The sequence below is a fragment of the Molossus molossus genome, unplaced genomic scaffold (assembly GCF_014108415.1).
Source record: "Molossus molossus isolate mMolMol1 unplaced genomic scaffold, mMolMol1.p scaffold_m16_p_15, whole genome shotgun sequence".
Lineage (NCBI taxonomy): Eukaryota > Metazoa > Chordata > Mammalia > Chiroptera > Molossidae > Molossus > Molossus molossus.
In genome coordinates, this window is record NW_023425350.1 from 74,876,970 (window position 1) to 74,896,935 (window position 19,966).

Here is a 19,966-nt window from a genome sequence, read left to right on the forward strand (position 1 = left end):
CACCACACCCTTCCCCCACCTTTACCAAACCGGCTCTGCTCCCTCCTCTCTCCACTTATGCTACATGGCAACACTGTCCATCTGAACCCGACCAGAACCTTCAGCTGTTCACAACCACCTGCCGGTCCTGACATCTCTGTGAGAATCAGTCCTATTGTCTGGACTTCGGAAGCACCTCCCAGGTGCAGGCTGAGCCTTCCTTGGCCCCACTATACCAACTTTGGCTGTGTACAGCTAAACTCTGTTTACATGTCTGTTTCCCTGGTAGTAGGGGGGAAGAGGGGTAAGATATAAAAAGTGTGGCCCTGGCCGATTTGGCTCAGCGGTTAGAGCGTTGGCCTGCAGTCTGGAGAGACCCGGGTTTGGTTCCCGCTAAGGGCACGTATCTCGGTTGCGGTTAGTCCCTGGCCCCGGTTGGTTGTGCGGGTGGCAGCCACTCGATGTGTCCCTTTCACGTCGATGTTTCTCTCTCTCTCTTTCCCTCCCACTCTAGCTGAACAAAAAATGGAAAAGTGTCCTCGGGTGACGATAAAAAAAAAAAAAAAAAAAGTGTGGCAGCCCTGGCCGGTTTGGCTCAACAGTTAGAGTGTTGGCCTGAAGTCTGGAGAGACCCGGGTTCGGTTCCCGCTAAGGGCACGTACCTCGGTGCCATGGTTGGGTCGTGTGAGTGGCAACCACTTGATATGTTCCTTTCACGTCGATTTTTTTTCATGTCGATGTTTCTCTCTCTCTCTCTCCCTCCCACTCTATCTGAACAAAATATCAAAAAATGTCCTCAGGTGAGGATAAAAATAAATAAAAAATAAAAAGTGTGGCAGATGGTAGAAACCAAAAAGCAAATGCAAAATTACGCAGTGCTTCTTTTTGACTTCATAAAGTTGTTTCAGGAATAAAAGAAAGTAGGTGGGGGAAATATTATGTGGCATACATGGAAATATGGCAGGAATTTAATAAAAATATTCCAGTTATTTTCCTCCAATATATATCCCATGAAATTTCTATGAGGAGCCTAACAGTTCCAAGGTCACCTCATGAATTAGGACTGAGCTGGATGAAGTTTAAATGCAGCTCTTTAGAGAGGGCTAGAAGGTTATAAAGTGGGTGGGGAAAGACAGGATGACTAAAGAGGAGCTGAGTGCCTCGGAAGAGCAGGAATGTCGTGGGGAGTTCATTCATGCTTTCCATCAGGGCCTAGAAAAGCATCTGCGGGCAGGAAAAATGCAGATGGGCCAGGAAAGAGCCAAGGAGCTTTTTTTCTAAGATCTCCAGCTATAGACAAACTCAACCACAACACCGGTACTGCAAATAGCTCTAGGTGAGGTTTAAGTGGAAAGGCCAAAGTTCAAATGGCACCGCCAGTGCTCGAACAGCTCTCACCAACTAGAGGCTCTTTCTCCTGAGGCTCTGCAGCACCTAGCACTGTGTCTGGCACATAGTGGGGGTTCAATAAAGATCTAATGATAACTGCCTTGAGTTGAGAGGCAGAAGCAGCTGGAAGCCCCTTTCCTTAGTCTAGGGGAAGCCCAGCTCCTACGTCTGTCTCTCAGTATGCAGGAGCATATTCGTGATTTATTAATATTAATGTAGGAAGCTATGTAAATTACACTTACAGAGAAACTGAGGCATAGGGAAGAGGAGCCATGCTTTACACTCAAGACCCCAAACTTTGCTTCTCAATCCCTGACCCAAACCATGAATACACATGTCATTGCAGGAGCTCCTCCTGTCTTTATTGGTGCAGCTGGGAAAGTCAAGCACCCATTTTTCTTTATCCTTTATCAGCCCCTCAAAACCCTAACACTACTGAAATGGGATAACTCTCTCAATCCTGACAAGTCATTCATTCATTCAGTGACTTTTTATTGACGTCTGCTCTGTGCCAGGGGTTAGAGACACAACGGTGAGCAAAACAGAGTGCCCTGTCCTTTGGAACTTCTATTATAATGGGAGGAGATGACAATAAACAACATGGTACACTCATAAATTACACAGCTGTTAGAAAGTCATATGTGCTATGAAAAAAAAAGAAAAATCAGCATAGGGTGGAGAGATCAGGAAGGTCAGGGTAGGATGAGGGTTACAGTTTTGAACAGGGTGACAGGAAGGCCTCACCAAGAAGGTGAAGTTGAAGCAGACATGAGGGTGGGGAGACAGTGAGGCATCTGGGGAAGAATATTCCAGCTAAAAAGAATAGCCAGGGCAAAGGCCCCAGGCTGGGAGCATCATGGTATGTTCCAGGAACTGCAAGAATGCCAGTAGAGCTTGCCAGACAGTCATCCATCCATTTGTTGTTTGTTCATTTGTTCATTCATTCATTGTGTAACAAGCATTTACTGTTCCTCTCTTTGCCAGGCACTGAGTGGTGAAAACACTAATAGGACAGAATCCCTACCCTTAAGGAGCTTATAATTCTGGGGAGCAAGGAGGAGTCAGAATAACCTTAGAAGACTCAGGTAGAACTCAGGGGTTTAGCCAACATAGAGGTGCTGAAAGGTCCACTGAAGCACAGGTGCCCCAGCTCACTTGTTTTTCTTAGCTAAAAAAGAAGCCTTCCAGATTTGTAAAGAAAATCTCTTAGGTTGCAGGTGTGCTCTAATGTCTACCATGTTCTAGCTAGATGGCCTCAGACTAAAAAGGTAGATTCCAGATGGAAAGATCTGGAAGAGGCCATACTGGGGCTGGGGGGTGGGGCAGGTAGCACGGCAGTGAGTTAAGACTGGAAACTGGGAGGTGACAATGTGAAGCAAGCCCAAGCCCAGGGTGTGTTCACTGGAGTGACCTTCCTGTCATCTCCACATTCATATCTTCAGGGCTTCGTGCTGCACTGGGCAGACCGCGCCTGCGTTTCCATGGAACTATCAACACCTTTCTGTTACGGAGAGCTGGCATCTGGAGAGTTCTACTCAGTAGAGCTTAGGCCTGAGAGAGGTGAAGTGGATTTTTTTTTTTAAGAGTTCAAAGATGGCCCTGCCAAGACTCAGGAAGCTCACACCTTGTGAAAGCTTAGCCCTACTGATCAAGGGCTGGAAAGCCTGACCAAGCCCATCCATTCTGGCTACATCCATGTAAACATGATTGTTGGGTGGGTCACAAGCAACAGTCCCAAAGATCATAGGGGTGGTCAGGAGCAAGCCTCCCTGGTGCGTTCTAACCAGGTTCCTGATCTCAAGGACATAGCAGAAGTCCTCAGGGCCCAGAGGCCGTGGGGTGGGTGTAGAGCACAGAGCCTCACTGCTCTTCTGCCCCAAGCTCAGGTACCTGGAAGAAACAGGTTCCAGGGGCTGCACTCCAAAACTCCAGGGAGGCGGTGCCATCACCACCAGACCACCTCCATCCCTCAAGGCCCCCCTGCCCCCCCCCCCCCACAGTCTCCACTGGGGCTTACATTAGTCAAGTCTTCCTTAGCTCCGGTGCTGAAATGCAGTCTGTCTAATTGGAAAAGACTGGGTATCAATCCCTAATGCAGTGACCCGAGCATCTTTTCAGACCGAACCTGGCTAGGCCAGCTCCTCGCTATCCCACCGATCCAGCCAGTTCTAGGCTCCCCTGCACCCTGTTCCAGAAACAACTGACAAGGGTCTGGGGCTTGCTTCCAGCTAGGGCTCAGAAGTTGCTTCTGGCCCTAGGTGGCCTGGGAGCTTAGCCAGCAGGAGCCCTATCTATGGGAAACAAGCAAAGTCCCGGGTTTAGGATGAGCTCCTCCCCTCCTCCGTTCCTTCACAAAGAGCTTCCCTTTCTGCCTCCTCATTCCTAGTGGCCCAGGAGGGTTTTACTCCATAATTGGCTTGTTTACTGCCATTTTGAGGGCTTGGAGTGGCAGAGGTGGGAGGAAAGTTTGCTGAAAGGAAAGGGGAGTGCGTCCTGAGCTTTGAGGCTGGTGATTAAACTCTCCAAATGCCTCTCTGACGACATGAGAACAGGTCAAGAACCCATGTGAGAAAAAAACACAGGGGATGCAAGGCCAGCTGAAGATTCCAGCAAACCACAGGAGGGAAGCTTATGTTTGACGTCTGGCAAAGGCAGAACAATAACCAAAACTTAACCTGCTTGCTTCTGCTGAAGAGTCAAAGCATTACTTGGCACTGTTCTAAACTCCCAATCAGCTTCTGTGGGCTAGGAGCTCCAGTGATGTCACTCCCCTGCTCACAAACCTTTCAGGGCTCCCAGCTCCTGGCAAATTTACCACCCTGACCTTCAAGCTCTTCCCCTTAATGCCTCAACCTCTCCCCCACAAACCACTCACCAGCAGAGCCTATATACCCCCTGAATAGGACCACCTACTGGGCCACAAGTATATCCTTTTTTTCCCTACTCATCCTTTTTTCCCCACTCTGGGTTCTCTGCTCCTGGAATTCTCTCTACCTCAAGCACCAAGTCTCTCCACCTTTTAAAGCTCTCCTCAAACACTTCCTCCCCTGTGAAGGTTTTTCCCGTTCCCCAGCCCCTTCCCCATCCACCCCACCCCAATCAGACTTGTGTTCCCAATCTAATCTCTGTGCCCTGGTGCTGGTCTCCTTAAGGTAACTGCCTTCATCTATCCTGCTTCAAGAGCTCTCTGAGGTCTTGCTTCATCCTCGATGTGGACAAGTGGCTTGCTTAGCTTTGATTCAGCTGACGCAAAACACAGGACCTGGCAGACAGCAGATGCTTAATAACTGTTTTTGCTGCCCCAAATACTGTTCATCTCAGAGGCCTAGAAAGTGAAATGGGCAAAGGGACACAGTCCCATGAAAGGAACACTAGAATCAGTAGATGCAAAACAGGCCAGAGAGGTGTGACCCAAGTTAGCCAAGAGAGCGGCTCAGGCCTTACCTTTCTTGAACTCCTCCAGCATGGCATCCAGCTTTGTGTCATGGAAGACAAAGTGCACGGGGTGGTTGTAGAAGCGGGTGATGGTCTTGAGGGGGGTGCAGTCATCGGGGTCCACGAAGGCCAAATCTTTGACATAGAGAATATCTACAATATTGGATTGCTCATCTTCAAACACAGGGATGCGGGTATAGCCACTCTCCATGATCTCGGACATCGTGTTGAAGTCCAGGATGGCATCATTGCGGATCATGAAGCAGTCATGGAGCTGGGTCATAATGTCCTCCACAGTTTTAGTCCTTAATTCCAGGGCCCCCTGAATCATATTTAGTTCCTCTTTCACAAGGTCATTATAGGGCTCTGTCACTTTCAACATCTCCATCAGCTTCTCCCGATTGTAAACAGTGTGAATCTCCTGGCCCAGAAAAAAGTCCAGGAGCTTGCTGATGGGGAAACTGAGGGGGAAGGTGAGTAGCATAAAAAATTTGGTAAGAATGATCGTGTTGGCACCCACAGCCAGTCCGTGTCTGGAGCACAGGGCCTGAGGTAAGATCTCCCCAAAGATGACAATGCCGATGGTGGAGGAGGCCACGGCCATGAGTCCGGACCCGATGAGGTTGTCCAGAAGGATAGTGAGGGAGGTGTTGACCAGTACGTTTCCCAGGAGCAGCGAGCAGAGCAGGTAGTTGCCCTTGCGGCGGATGGGCTCTATCTTGCGAGCATAGCGTCTCTCCTTCTCGGTGCCACAGTTCTGTACGATGCGCAGTTCCATTGGGTCCAGGGCCATCAGCCCCAGATTGAGACCAGAGAAGATGCCCGACAGCACTAACAGCACCAAAATGATAGCTATGTGCAGCCAGAGGGGCAGAAACCTCTCTGCCTCCTCCATCATGAAGAGCAGCGAGTCCTTATCGGTCAACCTCTGCCAAGGCCCCTTCGCGCTGGCCCTGGTGCACAGCGCGTACAGCTTCATGTTCTCGCTCCTCCTGAGGAACTTGGTGAACACCACCAGCATCCCGGACGTGTTCCCGCGGCTCACGTTGACCAGCTGCTGGACGACCAGGTCCTTGGTGAGCTCGGGACAGTGGGTGGAGTTGTGTAAGACGTCGGATTTGTCCACCTCCGTGAAGGAGATCAGGTTGCTGGCGATGGAGTCCAGCCTGTGGCCGTACAGCCTCAGGTTCACCGTGCTACCCTCAGACACAAAGATGATGCCATCTGACTTCATCCCACACGATTTGTTGCAGCTCACCAGCCGCATGCCAAGTATCATGCTCGGCTGGGGGTCTTCCTGGCCCCTGACACCCCGCGCCCACAGCAGCACCGGCAGCACCAGCACCACCAGGAGGAGGCGCCCTCGGGCGGGCCCGCCGCCGGGGCACCCTCCCCCTCCTGCCGGCGCCATGTTGCTCCGGCTCGGCCGCCGCCGCTCCCCGCGCCCCGCCGCGCGGCCCGCTCGCGCCTCCGCTCCTGCCGCTTTGCCGCCGCCGAGCCAACTGCCCCGGCCGCCGGCCTGACGTCAGGCCAGCGCCCCGCCCGCCCCGCCCCACCGGCCCACGCCTCTCATTTGCATGGGAGGTCCCGCCCCCGAGCTCCCGGCTCCGCGCCCAAGCTTAAGAAATCGGACGCTTAAGGTGGAACGGAGCCGGAGCACCGGAGCCACAGCACGGGAGCCGCCCGGGGGCACCGCCCACTCCGCCCCCTTACGCCCTGCTTACGTCCCTCGGGCCCCGCCCATCTCCGCCACGCCCCCTTACGTCCAATCCGCGTCCGCGCGGGACCCGGCCACCTCGGCTCCGACCTGCTATACTAGCCGCGCCTTCTTACTCCGCGGCCTGGTCGGGTTCGGCGTCTGCTCCGTCGCCTCCCCTGCTGGCTCCCCAGAAGTCTGCCTGTTTTAGCGAGGGTCTTCTCTGCAGGAACCTCGGAAGCAGCACCGCGATGTGCTCTGCCGAGAAAAAAAAGAAAAGGGGAACCGAGTACTTGAACCTGAGAGAAGCCGTCATGGCCTTGCAGCCTGCTCCTCGGAGACTGTTCTGGCCTCCGAACGCCTGAGGATTTGCTGACCTTGCCCTAAGGCCAGCAGTAATTGCCCCAGCCCCAGCCCCAGCTTCCTTCGGCCAGTGGCTGCCTGGGTGGAGAGGAAGTCGGGAAGTAAAGCTATAGAATGTACCTGTAGATAGAAGGTCCAGCGTCCGGCCTGGGCTTATTTCACGTCATTTCCATCTATAACACAAGTATGGTGCACCTACTATGTGCCAGGCACTCGTTCTGACAGTATAGCATGAATAAGCCAAAGTCCCTACCCACTGGAGTTCACAGTTGGAGTGGAAAACAGGCAATAAGCAGGTAATCACATATATAACATTCATACCTAAGAGGTGATGTCCTTATTTCTGTATTACACATGAAGAACTTAAGTCTAGGCACAAATCTGGGTCCTTCTAAATCGCCATCTGAACAGCAGGCTTGTGTAAGTTTGGTAAGGCAAGCTGATGTCTCTCAGCACCAGTTTCTACACCTGTGACATGGGAAGTGAGATGATAAAGCAGAACCACTGCCCTAAGCTGTGGGAACACCTGGCCTAGGCACGGAACACCACAGGACAGCTCTGCGAAGGTTCTTTGTGTAGTTGTTGCCTTTCCTTCCAGGACCAAACCCCTAACTCCAAACTGTGGTGGTGACTGGCCAGCTGAGGCTGCTGCATGTGGAAACTGGAGCTGAGAGGTGGGTACCAGACCTAGCCCTAGCTCTAAATGACTGCTTCCTGTACAGTCCTGCCTTGGGGTCAGTCAGCAACTATGAGTTGAGGGCCACGCAAGGTGTGTGGGGAGGAGAGTGGCTTCTGCCCTATTAGGGAGAAAGAGACAAACATCCTTATAATAATTGCTGAGATGCACTGAAGGGAGGATCAGGTGCCAATTTGACCACTGGATCTCAGAGCAAGTTTTTTTCTGAGCTCTGGAGACACAGAATCCACTTTCCTCTGTCTACACAAACCCTTGCTTATTTTTGTTTTGGTATATATTTGCCAATAAAAGCAACATCAGTACCAGTGTGAAAGAGTCTAAACAATCATACAGGGCTATGGGAGGAGGTGTGGTAGCAGAGGCCTGATTCAACTCATTGCTGTTATCAGGGGCAGAGGGTGTGCATACTAGGCCAGCCTGAGGCAGCCCCTTGCATGTAGGTGCCTCACTTTATTGATTTATTTATTTTCTTTATTGATTTTAGAAAGAGGAACGGAAGAGGGAGAGTTAGAAACCTCGATGAGAGGGATTTCCGGTCAAGATGGCAGCGTAGGTAAAGGCAATGTCCTGTCCTCCCACAACCACATCAAAGTTACAACTAAACTACAGGACATCCATCATTCAAAACTGCCTGAAATCAAGCTAAATGGAAGTCCTACAACTACGGAATTAAAGAAGAAGCCACATGGAGACTGGTAGGAGGGGCAGAGGCTCGACAGGCTGGTCCCACACCCACGTGTGACGAATAAAAATCAGGAGGGTACCTCGGCTGGGAAGGTCATTCCTGAGGACTGAGGGGTCCCTGTCCCACACCAGACACCCCGCTCAGGGTTTCAGTGTCAGAAACAGAAGTCCCCATAACTTCTGGCTGGAAAAACCAGCGGGAACTGAGGCTCAGGGAGGCTGAGGCGGCTGGAGCCCCAGGCAGCTCCTCTTAAAGAGCCCGCGCACGGACTTACTCGAACTTGCTCCCTCTAAGCTCAGAGGGGAAGCAGCTTGAGGGGCGCCAGAGACATACAGGGAAGAACTGAGCTATTTGGCATTGGAACGAGGGCTGGAGAGGGGGCTTTCACCTGGACAGCCGTGCTGTCAGAGGCCTTTGTTCCTTTGGTGAGCCCTTCCCTGGGTTAGCAGACAGCCCCCATATCTGGGACTCCAGCAACCTGGCTCACACTGTTTGCCCTGCCCTGGTGATTCCCTGAGGCCCCGCCCCACCCAACTTTCAGGCCCACCCAAGCTGTTGCCAGTTGCTTGACCATAGGATTGGCCTGTCTTGGATCCTGCTTCAGGTTTTCCTAAATTCTTTCAAACAAGCAGCATCTGTTCTCAGCTAGCCCCATACATAGGTAAGTATACATAGAAACAAACACAGGGAGGCAGCCAAAATGAGGAGACAAAGAAACAGGTCCCAAATGAAAGAACAGAACAAAACTCCAGGAAAAGAACTAAGTGAAATGAAGATAAGCAACCTAACAGATACTGAGTTCAAAACACTGCTTATAAGGATGCTCAATGAACTTAGTGAGAACCTCAGTGAATTTAGTGAGGGCCTCAAGAGCAGTCAGAAATGAAGGAGGCACTAACTGAAATAAAGAATAATTTACACAGATTCAATAGTAGAGTAGGTAAATCCAAGAAGCAAACCATTGATTTGGAATATAAAGAAGCAAAAAACACCCAATCAGAACAGCAAAAAGAAAAAAGAATTAAAAAAAATGAGGATAGTGTAAGGCGCCTCTGGGACAACTTGAAGCGTGCCAACATTCACATCTTGGGGGTGCCAGAAGGAGAAGAGTGAGAACAAGAAATCGAAAACCTGTTTGAAACAATAATGGCAGAAAACTTTCCTAACTTGGTGAAGGAAACAGACATACAAGTCCAGGAAGCACAGAGAGTCCCAAACAAGATGAACCCCGAGAGGCTCACACCAAGACACATCATCGTCAAAATGCAAAAGGTTCAAGACAGAGAGGGAATCTTAAAAGCAGCAAGAAAAAAGCAGCTGGTTACCTACAAGGGAGTTCCCATTGGACTGTCAGCTGGTTTCTCAAAAGAAACTTTGCAGGCCAGAAGGGAGTGGCAAGAAATATTCAGAGTGATGAAAAGCAAGAACCTACAACCAAGATTACTCTATCCTGCAAAGCTGTCATTTAGAATCGATGGCCATATGAAGAGTTTCCCAGACAAGGAAAAGCTAAAGAAGTTCATCACCACCAAACCATTATTATATTAAATGTTGAAGGGTCTTCTTGAAGAAAAAGATAAAAAATATGAACAAACAAAATGGCAATGAATACATATCTATCAACAATTGAATCTACAAACAAAATAAACAAGCAGAACAGAAACATTCTCATAGATACAGAGAACATTTTGTTGGTTGCCAGATGGGAGGAGGGTTGGGGGAATGAGTGAAAAAGGTGAGGGGATTAAGAAGTACAAATTGATTGCTAGAATGACAAACCTGAAAGGGAAGGGGGTTTGGGGGATGGGAAGAAATAAACCAAAGAACTCATATGTATATGCATAACCAATGGACACAGATAACAGTGTGGGGAAAGGCAGGAGGGGGGTGGGAGTGGGGAGGAGGGGGTCAATGGGGGAAAAATGAGGAACATCTGTAATACATTCAACAATAAAGTTAAAAAAACAAAAACATCGGTGAAAGAGAACATTGATTGGCTGCATCCTACATGCCCCCCCACCCCCTGGGAATTTGGCCCATAACCTGGGCATGTGCCCTGACCCAGAATCGAACCAGCAACCTCTTGGTGTATGGGTCATCGCTCAACCATTGAGCTACACCAGCCAGGCTGTAGGTGCCTCGCTTTATATTCTACAGTGAGTGCCAGGTTTTCAGGGAACAGGAGTCTTGGGATGGTCACTGGCAAGACAGAACAAAAGTAGAAAGCAGGACCTTCACTGTTCCTTCCATCTTCCCCAACCAGGAGGAGCCATCTGCATGGGCTTGCCTCAGAGCAAGTCCAGCTCTCAGGGAGGCTTCCACCCACCCCATCTCACCTCCTTGCAGCTGGCTTTAGGAGTAGTGCTCTCTAGGCACTTTCCCAGTCCATTATCCACCGATTGGCTCTTTTATTTTGCCCTTTCAGACTGCCTGTACTCAGAAGTTCTGTACAGATGCACTGAGTCCAGTGACAGAATCCAACAAAGGGAAGGAAAATATAAGCTTTCGAGATACTTGAGTGTTGAGGATCTGGTAGGAAAAATTAGTCTTTGCTACAGTGCATTTACATATACCATGCAAGATTATATCTATATCAGTGATTAGTGAATAGAGCAGAATCAATGAAGTAAAGAAATGAGATGTCTCTTTGCCCTCCCAGGGCCTTTGATCTAGCAGAGGATACAAGACTCCCTTGGTAAAAGATAAATACACTGTGAAGTGGAAAGTGTCACAGGAGGTATTGAAGGCCCAGAATGGAGTTCCGATGCATTTACTGACAGGCTGTGTTCCTGGTTAGGTCATTTAACCATTCCGCACCTGCAGAGTTGAAAAACTTCCCCACAGAAGGGTACAGACAACATGGAGATGGAGGTCTGGTAAAAGGTAGTCAGGAAGCCTGGAAGCATGTGTGGCTTCTGTGAACCAGGCTGTGAAGTAGCAGAATGTAACCAACAAGTGAAAAGCCTCTCTTTTCTGGGGACAGACCTGTTTCTCTGTCTCCAGTAGAAGGCCTTACTTGAGTTGCCTCCATTTGCAATGAAGAGGTTTGGGGGTCTTTCTCAGAGGGGTTCTGATACCTGACCCCTGAGCAGCTCCATGGTTGAGCTCACTCCTCTCTGGTCCTGTGCAGACAACCTTGAAGGTCCATCGCCCCTTCTTCTGTACCTGGCGTTTTGCTGACACCGAGGTTCCAATGGTGAACTGGTCCTAACTTGGTACCTGGGATCTTCTTCCCCACTCCCCAGGAAGGGGCCCCTCCAACCTGGATTCTTCTCCCTCTTCAACCTCTGGATCTCCAAGATAGGAAGCTGCTGGCAGAGAAGCTGCCTGTCTGCTGTCGGAACTCAGAGCCTGGACAGAGTCCCTTGGGGGACACTATGAGCCCTGGGATCCCAGAGCCAGGATAAGAGCAATGGGAGACCTTAGAGTGAGGCACAGGCCATTGTCACTATACCTAATGACCTGTTCACCAGCCTCCATAATCTACAATGAACCTGAGCTTTTGCAGGACACATGCAAACAATTAAATTGTCTCTGTGGGATGACAGTCAGTCATCCCACAGAGCAAGCATGGGGTCAGCTGGGTGGTACCAACTCTGGTTATTCCAGCAAGTAGAGGCATGAGGACCCAGTGCCACAATTCCTACCTAAAGCAGACACTTCACTGGGCCAGAGGAGGGGGTGAAAACATTCAGTCAGTGGGTCCAGGCCCATAAAAGGATGCCAGAGCAGCAAGGAGAGGAAGCGTTTGTGTTAACTGGGCAGGCTTTAAGACTTCTGAGACTTCTGTGGCCATAGGACAAGTTGTTCTCTTTTGGGACAGGCTTTGGGAGGCAGGATGCCCCACCGTGGGGGTTCAGGCATAGCTCTGGGTTGGCTTGGCCACAGATTGCCTGTGTGACCTGGGACTCTGGAGACATTCCTGAGTGCTGATGAGGTGATGCCTGGCCCTGATTCAAGAGCCCAATAAACATGATCAGTAGCCATGACAATGACGGAAATAATGTGGCCAAGATTTTTAAGAGGACACTCAGATTCCCTTAGCTCCAATGTGTCTCTCTATCCAACTCCAGCCCCAGTGTTATTCTTTCTCTTCCTCTTCCTATGGAGGGAGAAAATCAGTGGAGGGTGATGGACGAAGAAGGGAGGCTGGGGGTTGGTAAAGCTGGTGGAGGTGAAGCAGGAGGGCTTTCACAGCAACAGGGGGTTCAAGCTGCAAAGGCTGACACGTGAGAGGAAGGAAACCTGGTGGCTGTGGAAGGCAAGGCCTGCTGGGAAGCCCCTGCTCATACCAAGGTCCTTTTGAGGTGTCCCAGGCAGCATGGGGTCTGAGAAGTTCCTCCACCCCCACCTCTGGACCAGGACTCTAATTGTTATCTTTCCTCTCTGCTTCCTTCCTCCCCTGGTGTGCTGCAGCACCCTCTGTCCCCAAGACTGGCTACCCCAGCAAGTTTTTCCTTCTGCCTCCCAAAACACAGAAACCCTTTCCCTCCCACCCCCCAAGATAGCACTTAGTATTTACAAAGGCTTAAGAACACAGTTCTTAGAGTCAGTATCTCTAGTTTCTGACCCTTTTCTTACTTGGCCAATGGAGAAAGGCTGTAGCAGAAATGTCATGGACTCTCCCTTACCAGCTAGTGAATTGGGGTAACGTACTTCCCTTGCCTCTGAGGGCTTTGCATTCCTCCATTTTGGGGATGAGGATCAGGAGACCCTTCTAGTGGTATTGAAAGGACTAAATGAGCCCATGTCTAAGAGCTACTCCCTAAAATTTGGTTTTCTTTTCCTTCTCCCAGGCCAGGACTTTCACATGACATTTCATTCATGTATTCATGTATTTTGTATATTTTTACTGGGCTTCTAAAATTGCTCAGTTATACATGTTCATTGCAACAAATTCAAATAACACAGAGTGTATAAAGCAGAAAATGGGCCTGTCCAGTGTGGCTCAGTGGTTGAGCATCGACACATGCACCAAGAGGTCGCCAGCTCAATTCCTAGTCAGGGCATGTACCCAGGTTGTGGGCTCAATCCCCAGTAGGGGGCATGCAGGAGGCCGCAATCACTGTTCTCTCTCATCGATGTTTCTCTCTTTCTCCTTCTGTCTAAAATCAATAAAGAAAAAAAAAAAGATCTGCCCTGGCCAGTTTGGCTCAGCAGTTAGAGCGTCGGCCTGCGGACCAATGAGTTGTGGGTTTGATTCTGGTCAAGGGCACATACTTCGGTTGCGATTTGTCCCTGGCCCTGGTGGGTTCATGAAGGAGGTAGCCACTTGATGTGTCCCTTTCACGTCGATGTTTCTTTCTCTCTCAGTTCCTCTCTCTTCCTCCCACTCTGTCTGAACAAAAATGGAAAAATGTCCTTGGGTGAGGATTAAAAGAAAAAAAATCTGATCTTGACCCAACTACATTGATTCCTTGACTGATCCACAACTTGAAAAACACTGGTCTCATTCATGGCTCATGGCATCCACTGGAATTGCCTTTGGAGGAAGACTGGGAGGATGGGTGGACTAGATTAGAATGTTCTCCATGTAAATTGTACCACGCCCACATTGCCTGGCCTAATCCACATGAGGCAATAAATCACCACAGGTCAGAAATTAGGCAAGTTCCTCATTCCTGAATCTCATTGTCTCCCAGACCTACCCAGAAAGGGAGATAGCCTTGGAGATCTTCTTTTCCAAGTGTTGAGATTTTCTTACAGATTTGCCCCAACCTATACCAAGGAACCAAATCCCTGGAGAGCGTCCAGCAACCAGCTCACCTTGCTAGGCCTCGGGGCCTTTGTTTTATCTTTAACATGAGGGCACTGGATCAGATAATCAGGTTCTATCCTAATTTAAATTCTCTGGTGTATAATTCTTCCTGGGCAACCAACTAGAGGAAGGTAAAGGCGAGGTCAGCAACTCAGATGTATCTGTTGTTCTAATCTGTGTCCCACTTATGCTTCCTGTCCCCTTCTTCCAAGAACAGTACCTTCCTTCCCCTTGGGGACCTGTCTCACCTCTACTTCCATGGGTTCTACAGGGGATAGGCAACTGGCCAGACCCGGATAAAAGCACCAAGGCCAGAATTGACCAAGGATGGGCAGGACACCAAGAAGGGCCAATCAGGAGTCCAGCCTGGGTTTTTATACAGGGGGAGGATCCCTAAATGAAGATGATAGCAGCCTCATGCTGCCTGCTGCTCTGTCCCCTGTCCATGCTGACTGCATACTTCTGTTCAACTGCTCCACAGCCCTGCAAGAGAGGATACTAGTATCATCTCCTTTACAAATGAGAAAAGGGGGTTTGGAAATCTGAAGGAACCTGCTCAGGATCACACACGAGTGGAATTTGATACTGTTCCAACCTGCCTGGACTCCAGACCTTTCTAACCCCTGAGCTGTACTATACCTCGGAGGACTAGGGGTACAGGAATGGAATTAGAATTCCATCATAATTGGTGATTAAGGAATATCGACTCAAGGGGCCTTAACATGACATCATTCTATTTCTTTTTCAATCAAGGCTTTTAACCAATTTCTGTCCATTTCCCTTTTCTCTTCCTACTTGAGAAAGTAGGCTGGATTCCCTGAGCTGTAGTGTGACTTTTTGTGTTAAAAGTCCAGTCAGGTCCATGAAAAACTACCATCTCGTTTCTGATTTACATCATTGGCACATCCTCCCTATCATCCAGTTTTGGGGTCCAGTATCTCCTCCAGGGATTTGGAGCATGGAAGGTCTTGGGTCAACTTTTCAATCTTCCAATCACTGCAGCCAGTTGTGGGGTGAGGAGGCGAGGTGTTTGTGTATGTGCATGTGTCTGGTGTCAAGTGAAGGAACTAGTGTTGGTTCTGGGACAATTCCCTCTTTCTTTTCAGGGTCGAACTTCTCCCGTGTTGGGGCCTGGCAGGGGCAAGAAGAAAAGGTAATTTCTCTTTACTTACTCCCCACAGTTTGAACCTCACTGCTTGACCAGTTATTGGTTTCTTGTAGTGAGAAGTTCAGCTCAGCCCCTGTTGGGACTCCTTACCCCCATTTCGTGTTGGTGGGATAAACTTTGCCAGACAGGTAGCCTCTTTTGAATGACTCTACCCAGTGGTTTCAGTAGAGACTCTTGACCCCTCCCTCTGCCCCAGGTCTCTCCTGTTCTCTTCTGCCTTTGCTCTAGGAGTCATGGGCAAGACAGTAACACCTGAGCAGAGGTCTAACCATGGTATTACATGCCAGTCTCCCTTTTTGCAGGAGCCCCTAAATTTTCTTCGAGTGCCTCCTTCATGTGACTTTGAATGGTATTAGTTATGTATTACTGCATAACAAGTTACCCCCAGAATTGAATGGTTTAAAATAATAAACATTTATTATGTCATAGTTTCTGTGGGTCAGGAATTAGGAAGCAGTTTAGCTGGGTGGTTCTGGCTCAGAGTTTCTCATGAATTGAAGTCAAGGTGTTGGCTGGAGCTACAGTCATCTGAAGATTTGACTGGGGTTGGAAGATCCACATACAAACTCACTCATGTGGCTGTTGCCAGGAAGCTTTAGCTCTTTGTTGTGTGGACCTAACCATAACCATGTCGTGTGGCTACTCATGACATGGTAGATGGTTTCGCCAGAGTAAGTGATCCCAGAGGAAGACCAATATGAAAACCACATGTCTTTTATGACCTAGCCTTACAGGTAACATATTACTATGTCTTCCATATTCTGTTATTGGTCATATGGACCCAAACTGATACACTGTGGGAGGGGACCACACAAGGGCATAAATAGCAGGTGGCAGGGATCACTGGGGTCCATTTGGAGCTAGCTATTTTAGGAGTGAGGGAAAATTCTACTGATGAATTTCCCCCACCCAGACCCCCCATCCCAGCAGTTTCATTAAAGACTGGAATTGCCCTGGCCAGTTTGGCTCAGCGGTTAGAGCGTAGGCCTGTGGTCCAGAGAGACCCGGGTTCGGTTCCCACTAGGAGCACGTACCTCGGTTGCAGTTTGTCCCCGGCCCTGGTTGGGTCGTGCGGGAGGCAGCCACTCAATGTGTCCCTTTCACGTCGATGTTTCTCTTTCTGTCTCTTCCTCTCTCTCCCTCCCACTCTATCTGAACAAAAAGGAAAAATGTCCTCAGGTGACATAAAGACTGGGAATTTGGTCTTACTGGGGTGATAGTTGCGGTTGGAGGGCCTGCTTACATGTCCAATAGACACATACATTAAAATTAAATTATCAAAATTAAAATATTGATTTTTTTTCTCCAAAACACATATTGCTCATAATTCCCATCTGTCAGTATATGGCAATTCCATCTTTCCAGTTGCTGTGGCCAAAATCTTCAAGTCAATCTTTTTTGTTCTTGTTAATCCTCACCAAGGATATATTTCCATTGTTTTTTGTTTGTTTGTTTGTTTTTTTGTTTTTTGTTAGAGAGAGTGGAAGGGAGGGAGGAAGAGAAAGAGAGAAATGTCAATGTGAGAGAGACACATCGATTGGTTGCCTCTGGCATGTTGGGGTTGGGGATTGAATCTACAACCCAGATACAGGCCCTTGACCAGGAATCAAGCCCTCCGACAAAACCAACGTTCTAACTGTTGAGCCAAAGTACTCAGCTTAAGTCATTCTTTTTTTTCCCCCAAATTGTACGTCCCCCACTGGGGATCGGACCCACAACCTGGGCATGTGCCCTGACCAGAAAGCCAACCAGCAACCTCTTGGTGCATGGGTTGATGCTCAACCACTGAGCCACACCAGCTGGACTCAAGTCATTCTTTATTCTTCTCTTTCTCTAATACCACTGTACGATCCTTCAGCAAATCCTGTTGGCTGCACCTTGAAAATATATCTAAGCTACTCTCCACTTCTGCTGCCACCCCAGCACCCTCCTTTCTTGGATTTGCCGGTATACCTTATCTTCTTGCTTCTGTCCTTCTCTCCTCCAATCTGTTCTCAAGGTAGCCACCAGAGTGATACTTTAAAAACATAAATTAGATTATAAACCTCTGATCAAACCTTCTAGAGGCCTTCAGTTTCTTTTATTTTTTATTTATTTATTTTTGTTTTTGTTTTTTTATCCTCACCCAAGGATATTTTTCCATTTATATTCAGATACAGTGGGAGGGAAGGAGAGAGTGGGGGAGAGAGAGAGAGAGAGAGAGACACCAATGTGAGAGAGACACATCAATTGGTTGCCTCCCACACAACCCCAACCAGGGCCGGGACCGAACCGCAACCGAGGTACATGCCCTTGACCGGAATCAAACCCGAGACTCATTAATTGGTCTACAGGCTGAGCAAAACCAGCCAGGATGGCCCTCAATTTTTTTTTTTTAAGTAACAGCCACAGGCCCTGGTGGGGGATGGGGGGATTTTTTTATTTAATTTTTTTCTTTATTGATTTGAGACAGATAGAAACATCGATAAGAGAGAACATGGATTGGCCACCTCCTGCATGCCCCCCACTAGGGACTTGGCCCACAACTTGGGTATGTACGCTGACCAGGAATCAAACCAGGACCTCTTGGTGCATGTGTCGATGCTCAACCACTGAGCAACACTGTCCGGGCAGGTGGGGTTTTTCTTTTACTGTCACTGCTTTCTAGAGGTATGGGGTTCAGATAAAGCTCAGCACTGTTGAGGTGTTGAGAGGAGGTGGAGGGAAAGAGAAAAAGGAGCCATGCCCCCCTCAACACTGCTCTGCACATACCTAGACGCACCTTCTGAAAGTTCGGTCAGATCTTGACCTACCATCCTTTCACCTGCTTAACATCCCTCTTTTTTTCCATGGAATTTTCTCCCATGATCTCGAGCTTCACGCTTCCAGGGCACAGAGCATTTGTACACAATGTGAGTTGTGTATTCCAGCAGTTCTGGGTGATTCCTCTACTTACCTGTCTTCCAAACCAAACAGGTTCTTCACTTAGGGAACACCCTGAAGCCTGATGCCACCCCACTCTCCATGACAGGCTCCAGGGCAACCTCTTGACCACATCCTTTCTTTTCCCTCCCACTCTTCACTTTTAAATCATGTCATTTTATTTAAATCCACCCTTATTCCCAAACCTAGGACCCAAAGCAGAGCCTACCAGTAGCCTTTCCAAAGCCAGGTAGGCCATTCCTCCCTCCTCGGGGATCCAGTTTGGGCCTTGAGGCTAGCCCCATCTTCAGCCCTAAAGTCGAAGTTGACCCGGCCCCACCCTTCGGTTCTCTGAGCAGACCCTGGACATAGAAGAGGATAGTAGGCCCTGACTGGTTTGGCTCATTGGAAGAGCGTCGGCCCTGGGACCAAAGAGTCGCGGGTTCAATTCCAGTCAAGGGCATGCACCTTGGTTGCGGTTCAGTCCCCAGCCCTGGTTGTACAGGAGGCGGCCACTAGATGTGTCCCTCTAACATCGATGTCTCTCTCGCTCTCGCTCTCCCACTCTATCTGAAGATAAAAATGATGGGAAAAAGTATCCTTGGGTGAGGATTTAAAAAAAAAGAAGGGGACAGTAGCTCTAACCCTGACTAGCTACTTTCCAGTGCTGACTTACAAATTCTGGCCTTCCCACAAACCACAATTAGATAGCCTGGAGAGCTTTGTCATACCCAGATGCCTGCTTCCCACACCCAGACACCTGATTCACAGGTCTGGGGCAGGGCCCAGGGATTTGATTTTGAAAATCTCCCCCCAGAGAGTTTGATATGCAGCCAACTTCCAGAATCGCAGCCAGGGTCTCATTTCAGCGTCATAGGTCTTGATGTGGTGGACATCTGCACTCACTTCAGAAAGTGAATATCAAGAAGGGTACAGCATCTGAAATGAGAGATAAGCTTTAGAAATTTGCTTTAAAATAGCCGTGGGAAGAAATTGTGTTCGTGTTGGTTGGAGGGTAGGATAGATTTAAAGAGGTAGCAGGATGCTGACTGGTGTTGAACCTGGGTTATGGGTACGTGGGGAGTCCCTCTAGTTCTGTGTATGTTTGAGAGTTGGCATAACAAAAAGCTTTTAAAAATCTCCCTTGGAGATGATTAGGAAATGTGCTAGGCATGCATTTGTGGTGTTTTCTAAATTTCCTTCAAGGAATGAAAACTGTAATTAACTATAATCTAGTAAAGTTCATTGTGACCCATCCAATAGTGTTGTCATAACTAAAAAGAAAATGGTCTGCAATCTAGACGAACAGTTGGGATAGAAATATGTCAGAACATGTCAATTCTGTCCGGTGGACAAAGTATTTATTTATTTTTTAAATATGTTTTTAGCCCAGCTGGTGTGGCTCAGTGGTTGAGCATTGACCCATGCACCAAGAGGTTGCCTGTTCAATTCCCCGTCAGGGTACATGCAGAGGTTGTGGGCCAAACCCCCAGTGTGGGGCATGCAGGAGGCGGCCAATCGATGTTCTCTCTCATCGATGTTTCTTTCTCTCTCCCCCTCTTCTTTCCTCTCTCTCTAAAATCAATAAAGAAAAAAAAATTTGTTTTTATTGACTTTTGTAGGGAGAGAGAGAGAAACATCGATGTGAGAGAGAAACATCCATCAGCTGCCTCCTGCGTGCACTCTACTGGGGATCAAGCCTGCAACCTGGTCATGTGCCCAGGCCAGGAATCGAACCATGGGACTACAGTCAATCCACTGAGCCGCACTGGCCAGGCCAGGAAAAGTATGTCTAAGAGTCCTGTGTTGGTTATTCAAATCAAGCCTACTCTCCTAACACTTTAGTAAGGACTTCCCACTTAACATTCTAGCTCTCTTAGCAGTTTAATTTCTCA

The 19,966-nt window shown here is 48.8% G+C and overlaps 1 protein-coding gene across 2 annotated transcripts in view; it reads right to left on the minus strand.

Moving 5' to 3' along the window:
* The window catches only part of CNNM4 (cyclin and CBS domain divalent metal cation transport mediator 4), a 43,795-nt gene extending 37,494 nt beyond the window's left edge, over positions 1–6,301 (minus strand). Inside the window, exon 1 of one of the 2 annotated variants that reach the window (XM_036262879.1) lies at positions 4,813–6,301. In XM_036262879.1, the coding sequence (XP_036118772.1) occupies positions 4,813–6,214 (1,402 nt within the window). In that variant the 5' untranslated portion in view covers positions 6,215–6,301. The remainder of the gene's footprint in view (positions 1–4,812) is intronic. The other variant, XM_036262880.1, reaches the window with a different exon arrangement.
* Positions 6,302–19,966: the final 13,665 nt, after the last annotated feature.